Source organism: Sapajus apella, unplaced genomic scaffold (assembly GCF_009761245.1).
Source record: "Sapajus apella isolate SASKATOON/1434 unplaced genomic scaffold, GSC_monkey_1.0 scaffold51, whole genome shotgun sequence".
NCBI classification, from domain to species: domain Eukaryota; kingdom Metazoa; phylum Chordata; class Mammalia; order Primates; family Cebidae; genus Sapajus; species Sapajus apella.
Window position 1 is genome coordinate 15,205,851 of NW_022436991.1, and position 20,288 is coordinate 15,226,138.

The 20,288-nt window shown below is 58.1% G+C and overlaps 3 protein-coding genes across 12 annotated transcripts; 2 read left to right on the forward strand and 1 right to left on the reverse strand.

The window, feature by feature from the left end:
- The first annotated feature begins 511 nt into the window (after window positions 1-511).
- Window positions 512-7,344, forward strand: DOC2A (double C2 domain alpha). 5 transcript variants are annotated; one of them, XM_032243137.1, is made up of 12 exons: window positions 512-1,000; window positions 2,170-2,221; window positions 2,849-3,126; window positions 3,523-3,602; window positions 3,796-3,870; window positions 3,968-4,077; window positions 5,776-5,902; window positions 6,004-6,063; window positions 6,146-6,309; window positions 6,417-6,498; window positions 6,592-6,688; window positions 6,770-7,344. In XM_032243137.1, the coding sequence occupies exons 3-12, from the start codon at window positions 2,862-2,864 to the stop codon at window positions 6,913-6,915; spliced, it is 1,206 nt and encodes a 401-aa protein (XP_032099028.1). In that variant the 5' UTR covers window positions 512-1,000; window positions 2,170-2,221; window positions 2,849-2,861; the 3' UTR covers window positions 6,916-7,344. The 5 variants fall into 5 exon arrangements, with proteins under 5 accessions (XP_032099028.1, XP_032099027.1, XP_032099029.1 ...); XM_032243136.1 differs by lacking the exon at window positions 512-1,000 and adding an exon at window positions 1,593-1,615 and having other exon boundaries at window positions 6,770-7,322; XM_032243138.1 differs by lacking the exon at window positions 512-1,000 and adding an exon at window positions 1,622-1,780.
- On the reverse strand, window positions 7,327-16,769 carry INO80E (INO80 complex subunit E). 5 transcript variants are annotated; one of them, XM_032243144.1, is made up of 8 exons: window positions 16,528-16,769; window positions 16,310-16,380; window positions 16,063-16,115; window positions 12,378-12,456; window positions 12,175-12,286; window positions 11,672-11,788; window positions 8,447-8,536; window positions 7,327-7,741 (listed from the first exon to the last, which is right to left on the reverse strand). In XM_032243144.1, exons 1-7 carry the CDS (start codon window positions 16,606-16,608, stop codon window positions 8,468-8,470), a joined length of 582 nt encoding a protein of 193 aa, XP_032099035.1. In that variant the 5' UTR covers window positions 16,609-16,769; the 3' UTR covers window positions 7,327-7,741; window positions 8,447-8,467. The 5 variants fall into 5 exon arrangements, with proteins under 5 accessions (XP_032099035.1, XP_032099034.1, XP_032099033.1 ...); XM_032243143.1 differs by having other exon boundaries at window positions 7,327-7,888; XM_032243142.1 differs by lacking the exon at window positions 8,447-8,536.
- Window positions 16,770-16,864: 95 nt separating this feature from the next.
- On the forward strand, window positions 16,865-19,935 carry HIRIP3 (HIRA interacting protein 3). Of its 2 annotated transcripts, none has more exons than XM_032243132.1 (7): window positions 16,865-17,375; window positions 17,454-17,574; window positions 17,703-17,817; window positions 18,079-19,028; window positions 19,129-19,297; window positions 19,380-19,478; window positions 19,566-19,935. In XM_032243132.1, the coding sequence occupies exons 1-7, from the start codon at window positions 17,311-17,313 to the stop codon at window positions 19,727-19,729; spliced, it is 1,683 nt and encodes a 560-aa protein (XP_032099023.1). In that variant the 5' UTR covers window positions 16,865-17,310; the 3' UTR covers window positions 19,730-19,935. The 2 variants fall into 2 exon arrangements, with proteins under 2 accessions (XP_032099023.1, XP_032099025.1); XM_032243134.1 differs by having other exon boundaries at window positions 17,227-17,375; window positions 19,129-19,288.
- The last annotated feature ends 353 nt before the right edge of the window (window positions 19,936-20,288 follow it).

Genomic DNA, 20,288 nt, shown 5'->3' on the forward strand with positions numbered 1-20,288 from the left:
CGGCCCAGACACTTTGATTTTGCCCATTTTATGGGTAGTAAGTGATATCTCAGTGTTTTTGTTTTGGTTTGGTTTGGTTTTTTTGAGACGGAGTTTTGCTCTTGTTGCCCAGGCTGGAGTGCCGTCGCTCCAGCTTGGCTCACTGCAACCTCCCCCTCCTGGATTCAAGCAAATCTCTTGCCTCAGCCTCCTGAAGCATGCACCACCACACCTGACTAATTTTTTGTATTTTTAGTAGAGACAAGTTTTCGCTATGTTGACCAGGCTGAGCACAAACTCCTGACCTCAAGTGATCCACACGCCTCCGCCTCCCAATGTGCTGGGATTACAGGCATGAGCCACTGCACACGGCCCCTCTCTCTTGACTTCACATTTCTCTTACTTTTTTTTTTGTTTTTTTAAAGAGACTGCTTCTCATTATGTTGCCCAGGCTGGCTTCACTCAAGCAATCCTCTTGCCGCAGCCTCTAGAGTAGCTGGAATTACACGCGCCACGCTCGGTTCCATTTCTTTTATTAAAAAAAAAAAAATTGCGGCGAAGTACCCATAACGAAATGTACCATCTTGACCATTTTTAAGGGTAAGGCTAGGTGTGTTGGATATGCTCGCTTTGTTGTGCAACCAGATTTCTGTTTTAAATAACAGCGCTTAGAGATGCCGACTTCGTGCCAGGCCCAGTTTGGGACACTAGGGACTCCCAGATGAATCAGCCACTCCAGTGAAACTCCCAGCTGGTGGGGGAGTCACTGGTGAAACGGTGCGGGCAGAGCGAAGTCCTGACGGCGCTGGAGCTGAGAGGCAGAGCGGGATGCCCCAGGAAGGCTCCTAGAAAGAGGGGACCCAGGGTGACTCCCTGAGGAAACACGGCTCCCAGGTAGAGTGCACGTGAGCCAAGATCCTAGGCCTGAGCTGTCTAGCTGTGTCCCAGGAACTGCAGGAAACGGTTGGGTGAGTCAGTGGTGGGCAGTGGGGGTGATGAGCCCTTTCGTGTTTTCGGGATGGTAAGTTTGGGGCACAGGAGAGTGAAGATCGCAGGCCATGGGTGGACTGACAGCCGATGGCAGGCGCAGGGCAGGGCACAGGGTGGGGTCGGCCTGGGGGTGGCAGGGTTTGGGTGAGAAATGGCAGCCCATGGGGAATTGCCACGGCAGGGCTCTAGGGCCTTCAGAGCCAAGCCCCTACACCCCTCCCCATCTGCGGTGCAAAACTGGAGAAGGCAGAGGACAGGGTAAGGGAGGTTGGTTCCCAAAGGAGATGCCATCCCCGTTAAGGGGACACAGGACCCTGGAAGTTGGGTTGGGCCGCAAGGAGAGAGGCCTGAACGGCCAAAGGGAGGGGGCGTGGGGAAGCGGCAGCCTCAGACCTCTGCCTCCTCCCTCAGACCGTGAGGCTCCCCAGCCCGGCTCGGGGACCTCGACCTCCCTGACCTGGATTAGACCTGCTGCCCCTCTCCGCCCCTGGGTCCCTACGGACCTGGAGAGGGGAGGGCGGAGGCCCTAGCTCCCTGCAGGGGAGGGGAGTGAAGACGCGCGGGGGTGGGGGGGGGGGAAGATGAGCCGGCGTCGCCATGGCAACAAGGCCGGTGGTCCGGCTCTGGGGACCCGGGAGGGAGGGAGGTAGGGAAGGAGGGAAGGAGGCGCCGTAGCCGCGCGCGCGGGCGGGAGCGGGGGCCCGGGTCTCCCAGGAGGAGTTGGGGAACACCCGGCGATTCTGCCGGCCGCTTCCCGGTGGCGCAGGGATCCCGCGTGTTTGCGAGTGCGTGTGCGTGCGAAGTTCTCCGGGTGAGTGTGCCAGCGCGCGCCTGGAGGGTGTGCAAGCTTGTGAGCGTGCACACGTGGGCACAGGCGTGTGCGCGCGGGGGTGCGCGGCTGGATGTGTACACTCGAGTGTGTGCCCCTGCGTGAGTGTGCGCGCGCGAGCACACGTGTCTGTGTGTGCCCTCGCGTGCGCTACGAGCGGGCCCTGGGTGGGAGCCCGAGATCCCGCCCCCTCCCCAGCCCCGGCGCCCCTCCCTGCCCCCAGCCGGCGGCGCCGGCTGCATCCTCGCCTCCACCTCGCTCACCCCCTCCTCCCCTGACTTTCTCGGCTCTCCTTCCCTGTCGGCTCACACCGCCGGACTCCGCGCTCTCCTCGCCCGCCGCCTTGGGGATCGCCGGCCGCCGCCGCTCAGCCTGCGCCCGCCGTTCCCCCAGTGCCTGGGCACCTGTTGGAGGCAGAGACAGGTGCAGGGGGCTGGGCAGGCCGGGGGCGTGAAGGTGCGGGGGAGCGTGCCAGCCTGTGTGCGCTACCGGGGAGCCTGAGGTGGCATCTGAGGCTGGGGTCTCCACCGTGGGCTGCGGTGAGCGCGCAGGGGAACCAGGCAGGCAGACAGGTCCTGGGGCTGAATGAAGGGACAGTGGGGAGTGGGAGCTTAGAAGGGTGGGTGATACCCTGACCAGACCAGCGCCTGCTGCAGAGGACAGAGCCTCCGAGAAACAGAGGCGGGGCCCTGCAGGGCCCCTTGAGGGACCGGCAGGCATAGGAGCAGATGGGAGCCCGGGAGGAGAGGAAGGAGCTGGCAAGATGGTACAGGGACAACCTAGAGGTGACTGGGTGAGGACGGGGTGGTGCAGCCTCAATCTCTGAGGGGAGTGGGTTGGCATCCCAGCCCCCGTGGAGCCGGCCTGGGGTCTGCAGGGCCCAGGCCTCCCGCCTGCCACCAGCTGGCACAGGCCACCCTCTCCCTCGACCTAGGAAGTGAGGCCAGTGAGGGCCCTGCAGACCCAGGAGGCTGTTGCCTGGCTCTCAGCCAGGACCGTTAGGTATGAGGAGTTGGCCCTGGGCTCACTGGCTCACACGGCCTCCCCCAGCCAGGGGTGCTGCATGAGGGGCCGCAGGGGCGACCGCATGACCATCAACATCCAGGAGCACATGGCCATCAACGTGTGCCCCGGGCCCATCCGGCCCATCCGCCAGATCTCTGACTACTTCCCCCGCCGGGGACCAGGACCTGAAGGGGGCGGCGGGGGCGGTGGGGAGGCCCCCGCCCATCTGGCCCCACTGGCTCTGGCCCCCCCTGCAGCCCTCCTTGGGGCCACCACGCCTGAGGATGGTGCAGAGGTGGACAGCTATGACTCGGATGATGGCAGTGAGTCTGGGGGCTTGGAGGCCCCACATGCCGGTGGGCGTCTCCAGGCTTGCTATGGGGGGTGGGGGGATGAGCCATGCTGGGTGTGCATGTAGGGGAGGAGGGCATTGGGGGGGGGTGGCAGGGATGGCCAACACAGCTGCAGTCGGCGTGGAGATTACAGCTTCAGCAAGACTCAATATTCAATATTTCTGCTGAGACACTCCACCACCCACACAGCCCCAGTTGCGGCTGAGCCAGGGACCCAGACACACACACGCACGGGCCCACTCAGCCTCTTGCACACACACTCACAGGTGGGCAGAGAGGGAGACACACACAGCCAGTGCCTGCCTGCCGGCCTCTCGCACACGCCTGTCTCCAAACAGACCCACGCTGCCTTTCCTCTCTCTCCAGCCGCCCTGGGCACGCTGGAGTTTGACCTTCTCTATGACCAGGCCTCTTGCACTCTGCACTGTAGCATCCTCAGGGCCAAGGTGGGCACTCCCTGCCTCCCCAGCCCACGTGCGGTCCCCAGAGGCGTGGGTTTCCATCCCTCCCTTCCCAGGCCTGCTCCTTCCTCTCACCCCTGCACCCTCCTTCTGGGCCCCTCCAGGGTCCAGCTCTACAAGAGGGAGGGAGAGAGGTGCCGGGAGCCTCCAGCCCTCTCTCCCCTCCCCTCCGCTCCAGGGCCTCAAGCCCATGGATTTCAATGGCCTTGCAGACCCCTATGTCAAGCTGCACCTGCTGCCTGGAGCCTGTAAGGTAATAGCTTCTTCTCCCTCCCAGCCCGCTGCCCATGCCTTCAGCTGCCCTGTGGCTGGAGGACAGGTATTTAGAACGTTTTATCCCCACACCCCAGGCCAATAAGCTAAAAACGAAGACTCAGAGGAACACGCTGAATCCTGTGTGGAATGAGGACCTGACATACAGCGGGATCACGGATGACGACATCACACACAAGGTTCTCAGGTGAGGGCCCCCTTCCCTGCCACCCAGGATCCAGGTCCAGCAGCAGCTCGGGGACAGCTGTCATTGTAACCACTGGTTGATCTATATCCCATGAAGCCCCTATCTCTCTGATGCTCAAGAACCATCAGTGGCTCCCTATCCCCTTTGGCAGCAGGCCAAAATATTTCCCTGCCATTCCTGCCCCCCAAATATCTCCTGCAGGCAGGGCATAGTGGCCCACACCTGTAATCCCAGCACTTTGGGAGGCCGAGGTGGGCCGATCACTTGAGGTCAGGAGTTGAGACTACCCTGGCCAACATGGTGAAACCCCGCCTCTACTAAAAACACAAAAGTTAGCTGGGCATGGTGGCATGTATCTGTAATCCCAGCTACTCGGGAAGCTGAGGCAGGAGGACTGCTTGACCCAGGAAGTGGAGGTTGCAGTAACCAGAGATCATACCACTGCACTTCAGCCTGGGTGACAGAGCGAGACTCTCAAAAACAAAACAAAACAAAAACAAGTATTTCCTACCTCTCAAACAGAGGACTCCCTTCCAACTGACCAGTTTCACAACTCCTGCTTTTCCTGTTCTGTTTTTTATTTGGAAAGCTCCTCCTGGCTAGCCTAAATTCCACTCATCTGGGGCTCAGTCCAAGCTCTGCCCACTCCTGAAAGTGTACCTGGGTCGCTGAGACCCCTTCTCAGAACCCTGCAGCTTTGGTCTGCCCCTTCTGTGCCCTGAGTTCCCTTAAAATCTCTAAGGAGTGAAGTCTTCAGGGACAGGGAAGTTACTCCATCACCCCAGGAGATGGAGATGTGGGGAGAGTATTCCCTCGAGTCAGGCAGTGGGCAGCAAAACCCAGGCTCCAGAGAGACCTCTGCCTTTGTGCTTAGATCTGCAGCCGGGACCCTTCCCTGATGGTCAGGGCTGTGTGGCGGAGAGGCCACCTTGGTGTCGGGTATGTGGGTGGAATGGAAGGGAGGCCAGAGGCCGGAACCAGAATGAACCTCAAAATGACTGAGCACTCCCCAGTGCCCAGCCTGGACTAAGCATTTTCACCTTTCTTTCCCTTGATTTTCTCCATTTTACAGATGGGAATTGAGGCATAGGGAGATTAAGTGACTTGCCCCAGGTCACACGGGTGGCTCAGAAGTGGCAGGGCTGGGATGTGCCAGCCCTCCATGCCACAGATGGCCGATGTGGCAGTGGGTCACAGCAGAGGCAGAGCAAGCGCTGTGGGAGGATGGGTGGCCGGAGAACAGTCATTTCTTAGTCGCTGGGCTCATGAATCCCTGCGGGGCTGGCTCTGTGCCGTATGCAGGGAAAGGACAGGCGTCCTGAGGAGGCATGGGATCCTTGTCTGGCTGCCCAAGGCTCCAAGGTCCTTCTAGCTCTCATGGCCTGTGTCTGTGGCCACATCTACCTTGGTGTTCGGCTTCTGCCCCCAGGCCCTGAATGGAGGCAGTGAGCGGTGCTCCAAGATTTCTGAGGGCTTCCCGAAGAGGCTGAGCAGCTCCTGAGGGACCAGGGACAGCTGGATGGCTGCTGAGGGAGGGACAGAGGACCGGGCAAATCTGCTTGTCCTTCTCAAGTGCCAGCCCGTCTTCCAGATGAGACGGAGTGTTTAGGGCAGAGCTGTGCTGGTCGGAGGCCCTTCCTCCAGGCTGGAACAGGGCTCAGGTACCCCTGGGGTACTGACACTGCCGTTCCCCCCCAGGATTGCCGTGTGTGACGAGGACAAGCTGAGCCACAATGAATTTATTGGGGAGATCCGAGTGCCACTCCGCCGCCTCAAGCCTTCGCAGAAGAAGCATTTTAACATCTGCCTCGAGCGCCAGGTCCCGGTCTGTGTGGGGGGTGGGCTGCAGGGGTGCCAGAGGAGGGGGCCCTGCAGGAGTGCCGGAGGGGAGGCCAGGGTTCCAGAACCTTCTCTTTGCTTCCTCAGCTGGCGTCCCCCTCTTCCATGTCGGCAGCGCTGAGGGGCATCTCCTGTTACCTGAAGGAGGTGAGGCACCTCACAGGGACAGAGATGCATGTGGGTGGGAGGCGGTGCGGGCCCAGGCTGACCCTGCGCCTGTGCCCTGCAGCTGGAGCAGGCAGAGCAGGGGCCGGGGCTGCTGGAGGAGCGTGGCCGCATCCTGCTGAGTCTCAGCTATAGCTCGCGGCGCCGGGGACTGTTGGTAGGCATCTTGCGCTGTGCCCACCTGGCTGCCATGGACGTCAACGGTTACTCGGATCCCTACGTCAAGACGTGAGCCCTTGCGCTGAGCCTCTCCTCCCCTGGGAGCCTGCCCCTGCCCGAATTGGGCATGGCCTGTCCCTGACCCCTTGGTTCCTCTCCCTCCAACACACTCCCAGGTACCTGAGGCCTGACGTGGACAAGAAATCCAAGCATAAGACGTCTGTGAAGAAGAAGACTCTCAACCCAGAATTTAACGAGGTACCCGGGTGGGACTGGACGCAGAAGCAGGCCAGGGAGGGGCTGGGGGGCTGAGGAGTCAGCTCACGAATGGGCGGCCGGCCTTGTCCCCAGGAGTTTTTCTACGAGATAGAGCTCTCCACTCTGGCCACCAAGACCCTGGAAGTCACAGTCTGGGACTATGACATTGGCAAATCCAATGACTTCATCGGTGAGGGATGAGCTCGCTGTGGGTGCCGGGAAAGGGTGAGTGCCAGGGAGGTGGCCCTGACTCCACCATTTGCTCCCCCAGGTGGCGTGTCCCTCGGGCCAGGTGCCCGAGGCGAGGCCCGTAAGCACTGGAGCGACTGCCTGCAGCAGCCGGATGCAGCCCTGGAGCGCTGGCACACCCTGACCAGCGAGCTGCCCCCTGCGGCCGGTGCTCTGTCCTTAGCCTGAGTGGACAGCAGTGCCCTGCACAGGCCCATCGGGCCGGGCCCAGTACCCAACCTTCGCACGAGTGTGTTGCACGTTTACACGGGGTGGGCGGCCCCCACTCTGCACTACCTGTCTTATTTTTGTGAGTCTCAGTGACCCAGGTCTGTCTGCTCGTGAGGGGCTGTGGAGTTCTATATTCACATATGCAAACCTCCTGCCTGACTCGCTAGTCCCTGCAAATATGCAAACACCCCATCCTCTGCATACCTGGGCAGTGCTCAGAGCCCGGCCCCAGGCCCTTGAGCTCCTCACTCCGGCCTCTCCACGCTGCCCCGTCCCTCTCCCCCGACAGGGAGGAGGTCGGATTAGGGGAGGTTCAGAGGAGGAGAATGTCTCAAAAAAAAAAAAAGAAAGAAGACAAAAAAAACCAACCCAGAGCCACTCCTTTAATACAGAAACTTCATTAAAAAACCTAGCCCCGTACAGCTGCCCTTTTAAAGGGGTGGCGATCGCAGCGTCTCTGCCTCTCCAGCAGGTGGCAGATGCTCCCAGCCACTCGTTTAACTGTCCCCTGGATGGGGCCAGGGTTTGAAGGCAGGGCCCCTGCCACCCTCCTGGGGGACACCCGTGCATGTTTACGCCTTTTCTGGTTGTGTCAGTAGCCGGAGCATGGCAGCTGGGTATCAATAAACACCTCCGGGAAGCTGGGCTCGTGTGTGCTGCACTGGGAGGCGCCGGGTGGGGCTGCGGTGGGCGTGGTGCAAGGTTGTAGTCACTCCGGGATGTCGATCACCAGGTCATCATCCCCATCTAGGGCATCGTCCCCGCTACCTGCGTCGCTGAACATCTGCCGAGGGACTGTGCTCAGGATCGTGGGGGGGGGCATCTTGGGGGGCGGGAGGGGGGTCAGGGCTGTCCCGACCCCGGCCCCAGAACCCCGGCCAGGGAAGGTCAGCGGCCCTCCCACAGGGCAGTCAGGGGGTCCCACCGCCATCTGCAGCAGGGGGAAGAAACACAGGGGGGCTAGTCAGGGAGGCACTGGGGCCTCAGGGGACCGGGCCCTGCCCCCCAGGGCAGCTCTGGGGAAAGGGAAGGGGCCCTGGGCACAGCCGGGCCAGCCAATGTTGCACTCAGGGTCTGCCCACCCTCAGCCCCTCAGGAAATTCAAAGCAGCAAGTGCCTGGGGGTGGTGATGGACGTGAGATGAGGGGATGGGGGTGTCTCACAGGAAACCGGGAGGGAAAGGCCCGGCCCTGCCCTCTCTAGGGAGGCGCCTGGGCTGCCCTGAGGCGGGTTAAGCCAGAGGCGGAGTTGGCCTGGAGTGCCTGCCTGCCTGCTGCTGGGTCCCAAAGGTGCCACCTGGTGCCACCTGCCGTCACCGGCTTCCTCTCCCTCCTCCTCCTCTTCTGCGGGACTCACTGGTTCAGTGGAGGGTATCACAGGCTGCCTGAGCCTGGAGCCCTGGCGGCTTCTCTGCCCGTTATGTCTTGGATGGGCCCCTCCTCGGGATCCCCGCAGCCATGGCCTAGGCCCAGCCCTCCTCTCGGCTCACCTGGGCTGCGGTCCCAGCCTCCTAACTGGACTCCCTGCCTGCAGCCTCTCCCAGATCCAGCTCCTCCGCACTGCAGCCAGAGCACGAGCTCTAAAACACAGACCTGAGCGCGTCACCGCGCCACTCGGGGCCTCAGGACGGAGTGCCGCCTGCCAGATGACAGGTGGCCCCTCCACCTGGGCATCCTGCTCTATTTGTCAGAAGTCCTTTGTCCTCTGAGGCTGGGATGTGACCTGCCCAACTCTCCATCCCCCCACTGCCAGGTCCTCACAGACCCTCCCCAGAGAGCTCTATGGGTCTCCTCTGCAGTCCCCATGCTTTGTCTGTGGGCACAAACTGGGCACCTGCTGTGTGCCAGGTGGTTTCTGTTAATGCCTTCCTAGCTTCAGGATACTGGGGAGCGGGAAGAGGTCAGCTGCCAGCAGAGGAGGCTGAGCCTGGCATGGACACGGAGGTGCTGAAGCACAGTCCTACTGAGTCCTGAGGGGCAATGTCCAGTCTGGCCCTGGGCTAGGTGCTGGGTGAGCTGGCAGGAAATGCCATGCGTGGTCTCCAGTGGCCCTTCTGAGTGTCACATTTGGCCCTGTGGCCTCTTCTTTGCTTTCTAAGGAGTCCCCACCCTCACCTCTGCTCCTGGGGTGGCATGAGAGCCAGGGTGGGTTAGGCCTCAGGATATAGGAGGCCGGCAGGATGGACAACAGATGGGGGCCCAGCTCTGAACAGCACCCCCTTGCCCTGTCCCAGGCCGCCTGTGTGTACATGAGTACACACAGGAGCAGGCGTGCATGCTCGACTGGAAAGCCTGCTGCACGAGGACCGTCCCCCTCCTCTGCCTACCACCTCTCCTTCCCCGCTGTGCGCAGCACATCCCACCCTGGCCTGGACTTCCTCAGTGGCATCCTCAGCCTGACTGGCAGCAGCTCACAATTCTCTGTGGCTTACTAAGGGCCAGGCATGGGGCCAGCGCTTTTCATCCCTTCACTCACTTTCTCTGCACAACGACACTAGTGAATGGAGAAGAAAACTATGGCTCCAGGCATGAAATGACACGCCGAGGTCCCACAGTGAGTACTGGAAGAGCTGGGACTCAAACCCGGCCAAGTCCGACTTAGGCCTGACAGAACCAACCTGCTTCTGTCTTCACAGCTGTCCTTCCTCTGCTTTAACTCCCTTCCTTCTATCTCCTCACACCAAGTCCCCCAGATCCTTCAGGGACCCCCACTCCCCGGAGAGTCACAGGCAAACTCCCATTTCAGATGGGTGTCTAGGCCTTCCATGACCCCGCCCCACCCGGTTCATCTTGCTAAGGTCGTGTCTCTTACCACTCCTGCTCTGGCCCAAGCTGCACTGTTACTGTGCCCGTCTCCCTTCCCACCATGGCCTCAGCCGGGAATATCCAAATCCACTCACCCGGGGCTCACACTTTCTCCTCGCTGAGGCCTTTCCTGGCTTCTCCCTGCCTCCCTGCACAGCCATGGACCTGAGCTGCCCTCCCAAACCTTCTCTCCAGAACATCCAGAACTTTGCTCTAGGAAGAGACTCCACTTTAGGACTCAACGCCCAGCCAGAAAGCCTCAAAGTGCCCCCCATGCCATGCCAACCCCACCCTGCCTGCCACCCCCCTGCTAAGAACCAGGGCCAGTACTGTCACCTCTGCTTCTCAGGCTCAAGAGGTAAAGTCTCACAGGGCCAAGGTCACACAGAGAAAAGGGTAGAGTTGGGATTCGAGCTCCAGATCCCGCACTCCAGACCACCGCAAACGCGGCCTCATTCTGCTTCTGGCTCCAGAACCTGAGAGCTGCCCAGCTGGTCCCCACTCAGCTCGGCCCCTCAGCCCATCCCCATCTCTCCTAAGGCTTGCATCTACTGCCAGCCTGGCGGCTTCCAAATGCGCAGCCTGGCGGCTTCCAAATGCGCAGCCCCTCACGGGCCACTGTCTAGCTGCTTTCCAGATGGTAACTGATGCGTCTGCGGCCAGACTCAGCTTCCCTCCAAGCCTGTGCTCCCACAGCACTCCCATCTTGAGGGAGGGTGACTCCACTCATACTCAGGCTACAGCCCTGCAGGCATCCTGGCCTCTCTCCCGCACAGCCCACACCAGGTCCTCCAGGAACTCCCGAGGCTCATTCTCTGAAATGGGTCTGCAGTCCCCTCTGGACCTTCTGCCTGGTTTACCGAGGGGGCCTCCTCACTCCCATCCCGACTCACCCCACCGCTCACCCAGTCTGTTCTATGACCACTGGTATCTGAAATTTAATTAAGATGCAATGAGATCAGACTCCCCATGCCTGCAACCTGTGCCCTGCCGGGGAACTGCCCTCTCCAAGGCTTCATTCACAGTGAAGCCTGCTCAGTGGCACCTCAGGAGCTCCCGCCACTGACCTGCTCCAGGGCCCATGTCCCTGCTGACTTTCCTCCCTGACACAGACTCCTTCCAGATCCTGCAACAAGCCCAGCTCGCACCCTCCCAGGGTCTCTGCCCGACAGAAACATGGCCCAGGAGCGACACGGCGTGGTCATTTCCTGTGTCTCTGATCAAAGAACATCCCAGACTGCTGGGCCCAAAGTGTCAGCTTTGTCCCCGGGGGTCCCCACACTTCGTACTTCACTCCGTTCTTCTCCACACGTACCTATTTTTCTAGTATGTTTTCTGCCTATCTTGCTAGAATGTGAGCTCCATGAGGGCAGGGACTGGTCGGCTTTGTTCACTGCCACTATCTGCCACAGCCGGGACAGTGTGTGGCCCATGGGAGGCACTCCAGGGGCACTTGTTGGTCACATCAAGTGGGACCACTCGCCCTACAGGTGCCAAGTCTAGGAGGCGTAGAGGGTAGCAGAGACCTGCTCAAAGCCACGTGGTTTCTAACGGGCAGTCTTGACTTGACTCTAGAGCCCATAATCCTGCCCCCTGGGGCTGCCGGGCATCACAGAACATGCCCACCTGGGGAAACGAGCCTGGCCCCGCTACGCTGCAGCCGTGAAAGGGCAGATCCCCGGCATTGACACGCGGGGTCCCCCAAGGCTGGTTCTGCCCTGATCTGTCTCCACACGGGCCTGTGAGCTGGGACTCCTCTGGTCCACCTCACAGTGCAGAGCGATGGCTGGATCCCCTGCAGCCCCAAATCAACCGTTCAGGGTTCTCTGACAGGACCCCACCTTGAGCCTCCCTCAGGTGGCTGTCCTCCTGCCGTCCTGCCCCTCCCTAGCGCCCCCACGTCAGGGTACCTTGAGTTTCCGGGGCAGGCGGGGCCGTTTCTCCCGCTTGGGCCTCAGGGGGCTGGGCTCAGGCAGCTGCAGGGCCAGGTAGTCAGAAGGGAATGAGGGGTAGCGGGGGGAGGCCAGCTGTGGGCAGGAGTAGGGATGGAGATGGGAGGCGGAGTGGACAGGGTGAGGGTTGGGGGAAGAAATGCAAACAAAAGGAGGATGGAAAAACAAAAGAGATGGTGATGAGTGTGGCTCCCGGGGCTCCCGAGCACAGAAGTGGGGGCAGCAGCAGGACGCTGTCCTGGACTCTGCTCTCCTCAATCACGCCTGGCCCCGTTCCTACACCAGAGAGAAGGGGGCAGCCCCCACTCACACCCTCCATGGGACACTTGCTGGCCACACCCAGACAGATGTCCCCAGAGTTGGGCTGACCTTGCCCCGAGGCCCAGCCCTTCTGCCCAAATGACGCCACCTTACTCCCAGGCATTTTGGTTCGACAGTTCCCACCCCTGACCCCAACTCACCGAGCTCAGGTATGGGGAGGGGACCCCGGAGGCCTGAAGGGGAAACCCTGTTGAAGGAGGCAGGGAGAGGCTGGAGGGAGAGGGGGCCCCCCCCAGCGGAGGGCTTCTCTTCCTGGAGAAAGGACAGGAGGGGTCAGAGGTGGCTAGGAGCCCAGGCAGTCCACCTGACCCTCCCCAGCGAGAGGAATGCATCTTTTTCTCACCTCTTAGGGGCTGGAGTGTCAGATAACTTGGGTGTCCCCTCTGTCTCGCTGTTATCTGATGATGCAGTGGCATCTGAGTCTGTTACAGGAACAGCTAGTCAGTAAGGGTGGGGGAATCCCAGTCCATCCCAGAAGGGTATAACCTCTTCTACACTACAGGAGGGCACCAGAGGACCAAGCATGGAGATCACGCCTGGAATCCCAGCACTGTGAGGGGCCAAGGTGGGCAGACTGCTTGAGGCCAGGAGTTCAAGAGGAACCTGGACAACCTAGCGAGACCTCATCTCTACTAAAAACAAAAACAATTATACAAGCATGGTGGTGTGTGCCTCTAGTCCCAGCTACTCAGTAGGCTGAGGCAGGAGAATTGCTTGGAGATCGAGGCTGCAGTGAGCCATGACCATAACACTGTATACCGGCTTGGGAGACAGAGCAAGACCCTGTCTCAAAAAAACCAAACAAACCAAAAACCCAACAGAAGGGCCCCTGGGGGAATCTGACTCACCAGCTGATGGGCACGTCCACGCACACACACACCCATGCCGTCCCAGGGAGGTCCACAGCCTCTCAAGCCTCCCCAGCCTCCCTCCCGCTCTCATTCCTCCACGACACACCTGCCATGCATGGCCAGGGTGCCAGCCTCCTTCCCACTTACCACCTCTCCTTGTCATCAGACCATCCAAGGAGGATGGAAAGGGCAGTACCTTCACTTGTCACATGAGGTCACCAAGGCTCAGAAGGTAAGGCATGACACTGCAACTCCAACCCAGGTCTGTGACTCCCTGGCTATTTGATGCCACTCATTCCTTGCCTCTGAGCAGAGCCGTCTTCAGCTCCTGCCTCAGCTCCACTCTCCATAACCAAGGCCTGTTCACCCACCCCTCATCCTCTCCTTCATCTACTACTCCTCAGGCTAGCTGCCACAGGTCAGGCCACCAGCATGTCAAAAATCACCTGCTGAGTAGTCTCACCTCACTCTGCCACCCACGGTCCAACTCCAACTCCAGAGTAACCAAAAACCGACCTGGTCACATCCTTCTTGATGATATGCCCCACTAACTGGATGAATTCTTAGTGCTTCTTAATCTGGCTTCAACATATCTTTCTGGTCAACTAACATAACTGTACTGTTGTCACCACAACCTCCACCTCCCGGGTTCAGGTGATTCTCCTGCCTCAGCCTCCCAAGTAGCCGGGTCTACAGGCACTCGCCACCACGCCCAGCTAATTTTTCTATTTTTAGTAGAGACGGGGTTTCATCATATTGGCCAGGCTGGTCTTGAACTCCTGACCTCATGATCCACCTGCCTCCGCCTCCCAAAGTGCTGGGATTACAGGCGTGAGCCACCGCGCCTGGCCCATAACTGTATTCTTTACAGCACACTGACCTATTTCCTTAAAAAAGAAATGTATTTCCCTAGTTCAGTGCTTCTGCCTAGAGGGGCCATCTTTCACTGAACAAACGACTGCTACGCATAGAAGCTGTTGCCAATGCCTCTGCTCAGATAGACCCTTTAAGGAGCAGATTAAATGCCACCTCCTCTTAGGAGTCTTCTAGAATCCCTCAAGCCCAATTAACTGCAGGCTCTCCCAGAACCCTCTGCTCTCATTTGTCATGGCTACCCCCACACTGTGCTGAAGAGCATCGTTTGTATCTTCCTGACCAAGCTGTAAACCTCCATGACAGGAGTGGGGCCCACATCGCTGGCTCTTCCTTCTCAGATGCCACCCACTCTGGCCATGAACGTGCTGGATTCTCTCCTACAAGGCAGGAGCCCTGAAATCCCCTCAAATAGGATGTTAACTGGAAGCCCTTAGGGAAGGGAGAGGCAGGGGATGAGAGGCTACAGTAAGAGCCAAACCTCCTACTATGATCTACCTGAGTGGGCCCCTGCCTATTTCCCTAACCTCATCTTCAAGTACTCCCAGAGCAAGCAAATGTGTATTATGTGTTCCAACAAAGCACTATGACCCAAAACTTGGCCGGCTGCTACATGCCGGTCCCTGCCTCAGACCAATGTTCAAAGGCACTGTGGAGAGGTGATTCTACGTGACGTGGCCTATGAGGGTCCCACCCAGGAATAGGCCCACAAAGGCCCAGCTCAGGGATTTTTCAAACTGTGGGTCTCAATCCATTAGTGGAAGTCATGAAATCAATGTATTGGTTTGCAACCACACTAAAAGAAGGGAAAAAAAGCAGTCTAAAAAGTATCAGGTTTAGGTGAAGTCTTCCTAAGGCAAAAAAAAAAAAAAAAAAAAAAGGTATCCAGATGAACTGGTACAGTGATCTTAAAAATGTTTTGGCTGGGTGTGGTGGCTCATACCTGTAATCATTAGCACTGTGGGAGGCTGCGGCAGGTGGATCACAAGGTCAGGAGTTTGAAACCAGCCTGGCCAACATGGTGAAACCCCATCTCTATTAAAAATACAAAAATTAGCTAGGCATGCTGGCAGGCACCTATAATCCCAGCTACTTGGGAGGCTGAGGCAGGAGAATTGTTTGAACCCAGTAGGAAGAGGTTGCAGTGAACCATGATCATGCCACTGCACTCCAGCCTGGGCGACAAGAGCGAGACTGCATCTCAAAAAAAAAAAAAAAAAAAAGTTTTGTTAAACTTTGTTTTGTAGCTATGTATATTGAGCCCTGGTCATGATGTAAAATATAGTTAAATGCAGACAATACTCAAATAATGGGAGGAAAACAGTGCTGTTTTTTATCCCTCTGCTCTTCAACCAAGCCCAGCTCAGGGTACCTGAATGTGTTATTCCTCCAGGACAGCTCTAGCTTACTTCTTCACAAGGTTGGTTTATTTTTTTTTTGAAACAGTCTTGCCCTGTCTCCCAGGCTGGAGCACAATGGCACAATCAAGACTCACTGCAGCCTCAACCTTTCAGGCAAGGGATCCTCCTGGTTCTGCCTCCCAAGTAGCTGAGACCACATGTGTACACCACTATGTATGGCTATTTTTTTTTTTTAATTGACACGGGGGTCTCACTAGGTTACCCAGGCTGGAAGGCTGGTTTCTTAATCTGGTCCCAACTCAAGAAAGGCCTTTCTTGAGTACTCTATTCAGACAGTGCCTGCTGTCTGCTTGTGTAGTCTGCAAGCTAAGAATGGCTGTTTAACTTTTAAACGGTTGAAAAAAAAATTTTTTTCATGTGAAAATAATAGGAAATTCAAATTTCCGTGGCTATAAAGTTGTATAGAAACACAGCCATACTCATTTATTTGAATCTGGGCTATGGCTGCTTTATACTATAACAGCAGAATTCAGTAGATGCTTCAAAAATTGTATGTTGCAGAAAGCTTATTTACCATCTGGCCCTTTGCAGAAACAGTTCGTTAACCCTTGTTCTGCTACAATCATTACCACACAATTCTGTTATCATTATCTTCTAGTTCTTACCATGACCTAAAATTCTAGTCTATTTCTTCATTTACTTACAACTAGAATATAAATTACAAGAGACCAAGGGCTTTGTCTATTTTTTCCCCCGCCGGTATCCCCTGTGCCAAGCACAGTGCCTGAAACACAATAGGTGCTCAGGAGGTGGAAGGCAGGCAACTAGGCTTCAGATCCACTGGAGGCTCCATCAGCCGCCACTGCCTAAAAGGTGGGGGCCCAGGAAGCTTGCTAAGTGCCAGGAACCATGCCCTCCACCAAATTTTCAAGAACTCGCTCACCTGAAGAGTCTTCGTCCACGTTCTCATACTGCAGAAGTCGGTCTAGGAGGAAACTGAGGGGAAGGCAGAAGAGGGGAGATGGACAGTGATTTCCCAGCGAAGCAATGTTCTCCTGGGCCCCTGTCCCTCCTAGCTGGCCCATGGGATCCCTGAAAGAGTCCATGCACTTGTGGCCCTACTCGGGGTTGGGGTCCGAATGTAGATCGCTAGGAACCACATCGCCCCCCGCCCCTGCAACGTGCCTTACCTCTTGTCCCGGGACACCTTGAGTAATTTCCTCTGCGCTTTCCTCAGCTCCTCCTGGAAGCACTCGTGCTCCTGCATCAAGGGCAAGGGGGGCGCTGGGCCAACGGTCATCCGCGAAGGGCCCCGGAACCCCGCGGCCGCTCGCCCCACCCGCTTTACACCTGAGATCTTGTCCACGCCAGGCCTCACCCCCCACAACCTTCCCGTGGCAGCACTCACGTAGATGAGGAACTTGAGCTTCCGCTTCAGATTCCTGTATTTCTTTTTGTAGTCCACTTCGCCGTCCGCCGGCCCGTTCATGACCGGCCCGGGAGCGGCAGCCAGCTTCTGCAGTTCCGCTACCCAAAGCCTGGGCTGCCCCGCCGCTCACGCCTACACTTCCGGAGACTCTGTAAGGCTGTGCCGCCGGAACTACAACTCCCAGCGTACCCCGCGCCCAGGCGGAGTTACGGCAGGAGCGGCCCTCCCGGCGGGGGGGGTATACTGGGAAAGGAATGCGGAGGCCAGTGGCTGCGCTGGGGATGGCGTAGCAGCGACGCGGTGACGCCACAAAGATGGCGGACGCTGGAAGGCTGTTCCTTACTCTAATGTGCTTAGATACTTGAAGCCACAAAAAGATTTTCCCCCGAGGTTCCTCGTCTCCTGGCGAGAAGGCCTTTTCTTCTGCCTTGTGAAATAACGGCGGCCTAGCTGGTGCCCATGACCGGAAAGAAAGGTAGTGTCGCGGGCTGAATACACCCAAAGGGTGCCGGCGCCGAATCAGTTTCTAACGAGAACTTTTAAAACGATTCGTTATAGGAAAGGGTAGGAGCCGCGAGACCCTCTAACTGCCCAGGGAAAACAAGTCTTGTCCAGCAAAGTTCTTGGCTCAAGCGGTCCCCGGCCCAACGGTCCCTCGCCCCACGGTGCCGCAGCACAGCGCGTGCGCGAGCCGCTGTCAAACGCGCTGACGGAGGCCGAGAAAAAAAAAAGGCGGGAGCCGCCAATCCCGGATGGAGCAAAATGGCGCGGGAGAAGGAGATGCAGGAGTTCACCCGTAGCTTCTTCCGAGGCCGCCCGGACCTCAGGTGCTCAGGGGGTTGGAGGTGGGGTTGGAAAGGGCACGCGTGGGATGGGGACTCCGTCCTGACATCCTGTCCCCGCAGCACGCTCACGCACTCCATTGTGCGGCGGAGGTACTTGGCTCACTCGGGTCGCGACCACTTGGAGCCCGAGGACAAGCAAGCGCTGAAGCAGCTGGTGGAGGAGGAGCTGCTGAAGATGCAGGTGTGGGCCGGAGCCTGGGCCGCGGGAGGTGGAGGCGGAGGCGGGGCTTGCCGCCGAGGAGGAGGGGCCTGACGGGGCGCGGTGAGCGCAGCCTTGGTGCATAGTTCGCCCTCTTGGCGCACACACAGGTGGATGAAGCTTCTTCCAGGGAAGTCAAACTGGACTTTACCAAGAAGGGCAAGAGGCCTCCCACCCCTTGTTGCGACCCGGAGAGGAAAAGGTCCCGCTTCAATTCAGAGTCGGGTTAGTGCTTCCTCCCTGCTATGGGGGCCTTCTACATCGTTAGTGTTTCACTCAAGAAGCATTCACCTCGCATCTGTTATGTCCCCAGGTGTTAAATGAATGAGCGAGGCCAATGAGTCAGGAACCGGGACAGCGAGGACAGATAGCTGTTTCCTGCTGCCCCTCCCTCTGTCAGGGCAGCCCTCGAGACAACCTATCCGATGTGAAGGGAGAAGGGACAGGAGGAGCCTGTCTCAACTTTCTCTCCTTTCCATATTCCAGAGTCCGGCTCTGAAGCTTCCAGCCCAGACTACTTTGGACCCCCAGAAAAGAATGGGGTGGCAACAGAAGTCAGCCCAGCCAAGGAGGAGAATCCAAGGCGAGCCTCAAAGGAGGCAGTTGAGGAGAGCAGTGATGAGGAACTTTGGAGAGACCTGCCCGCACAGAGGGGAGGAGAGGAAAGCAGTGAGGAGGAGGAAAAGGGAGAGAAGGGGAAGACTAGGAAGAAACTTGTGGCAAAGAAGCAGGCATCAGGCAAGGTCTCAGTCGGTAGAAAGCAGGCCAGGGAAGAAAGTGAGGAGATCGACGAAGAACCCGTTCAGAGGACAGCAAAGAAGGTGGAGAGAAGCAAAGGAGCTAAAAGCCTGAAGGAAAAGGAACAGAAGAGTGAAGAGGAGGGGGAGATCCTAGCCAAGAAGAAAGAGCATAGAGAGGAGGAATCGGGGGAGGAAGAGAAAGAAGGGGAGGAGGAAAAGGAGAAAGATTGGAAACCCAGAGTCAGGAGCAATGGCAGGAGGTCAGGCAGGGAGGAGGGGAGCTGTAAGCAGAAAAGTCAGGCAAGGATGCTCATGGGAGACCCGGACAGCGAGGAAGAGGAGAAAAAGGCAGCAGGCAGTGGGGATGACAGTGGGAAAGAAGAAGAACCCCTAGTGCAGAGAAAGATCGAGGACAGGACCCAGCTTAAGGGTGGGAAGGGGTTGAATGGAAGCAGCGAGGACGAGGAAGACAGTGGGAAGGGGGAACCCACAGCTAAAGGCACTAGAAAGATGGCCAGACTGGGCAGCACCAGTGGTGAGGAGAGTGACTTGGAGAGGGAGGTGAGTGACAGCGAGGCAGGGGGAGGCCGCCAGGGGGAGAGGAAGAACAACTCTTCCAAGAAGAGCACCAGGAAAGGCAGGACAAGAAGCTCATCTTCCTCCTCAGATGGAAGTCCAGAGGCCAAAGGAGGGAAGGTGAGGTTGTGGAGGGCTGGGAAGCCACCACTGGGGAAGAGGGAGACCCTGTGTCAGGCCCAGCAGGCTTGGCCTTCAGCTGCTGCTCTTTCCTTGCCAGGCTGGCTTAGGTCGCCGTGGAGAGGACCACCCGGCTGTGATGAGGCTGAAGCGCTACATTCGGGCCTGTGGTGCTCATCGCAACTACAAGAAGCTGCTGGGCTCCTGTCGCTCACACAAGGAGCGCCTGAGTGTCCTCCGGGCAGAACTGGAAGCCCTAGGCATGAAGGGTGAGGCCAGGCATGCCTTGGGGGCTGCAAGAGAGGGCCTTCCTGCTGGGGAGGAGAGGATCACTAGCTTCTTCTGCTCCAGGTAAGCCTTCCCTAGAGAAGTGTCGAGCCCTGAAGGAACAGCGGGAAGAGGCCGCTGAGGTGGCTGCCTTGGATGTTGCCAACATCATCAGTGGCTCAGGTAAGGGGTTTCCTCTCACTGCCAGGAGCAGATGGGTGAGGTTGGTCATTCTCAGATATCTGATCTCTCATTTCCCCTTTCCTCTAGGCCGGCCACGCAGACGTACGGCCTGGAACCCTTTAGGAGCAGCAGCCCCTCCAGGGGAGCTATACCAACGGACCCTGAACTCAGAGGAAGAACGGCCCCGTCCTGCACCTCCAGACTGGTCACATATGCGTGGCATCATCAGCAGTGATGGCGAGAGTAACTGAGCTCCACCCCTCCCAGGAGGGACCCTTGACACAAATACAAAGCATACATATCACCCTGTGTCTGCAGAGCAGAAGCAGCTTTCTTCAGAGAAGACTGCAGCCCCCAAGGACATAAGCTGTTGGGATGCTACTTCGCAGCTTCACCCTCTCCATTTAAGGTGTTTATTTTTTAAGACTCAATAAAAGGAGTGTTTATAGTCACCTCATCAAATCTGGTCCCCCATTCTCACCTCCTGTATTTCGGGCCAGAAAACTTGATTAGTAGCTACTGCCTCCACCCCCCACTCCCTTGGCCTGGTTGCCTTTAATTTCCACCAGGTTCCTAAAGTCCCTGCCTCCCGACCCTGTCATCCAGCAGCCACCAGACTCTATTGGAGAAGGGTGTGTGGCTCCTCTGCTTTTAGCCCAGTCTGATAACCTAATGCCCATTTAGGAGGGGAGTAGGATGACTTGAGGGCAGCTGGTGCTTAAGCCTTCCCCCTTCTGGAAACAGCCACTTTGTCCAGGGGCCGTTAGCCTCGAAGGGTTGGGGAAAAGCCTAGACATCCTGGGCCAGTCC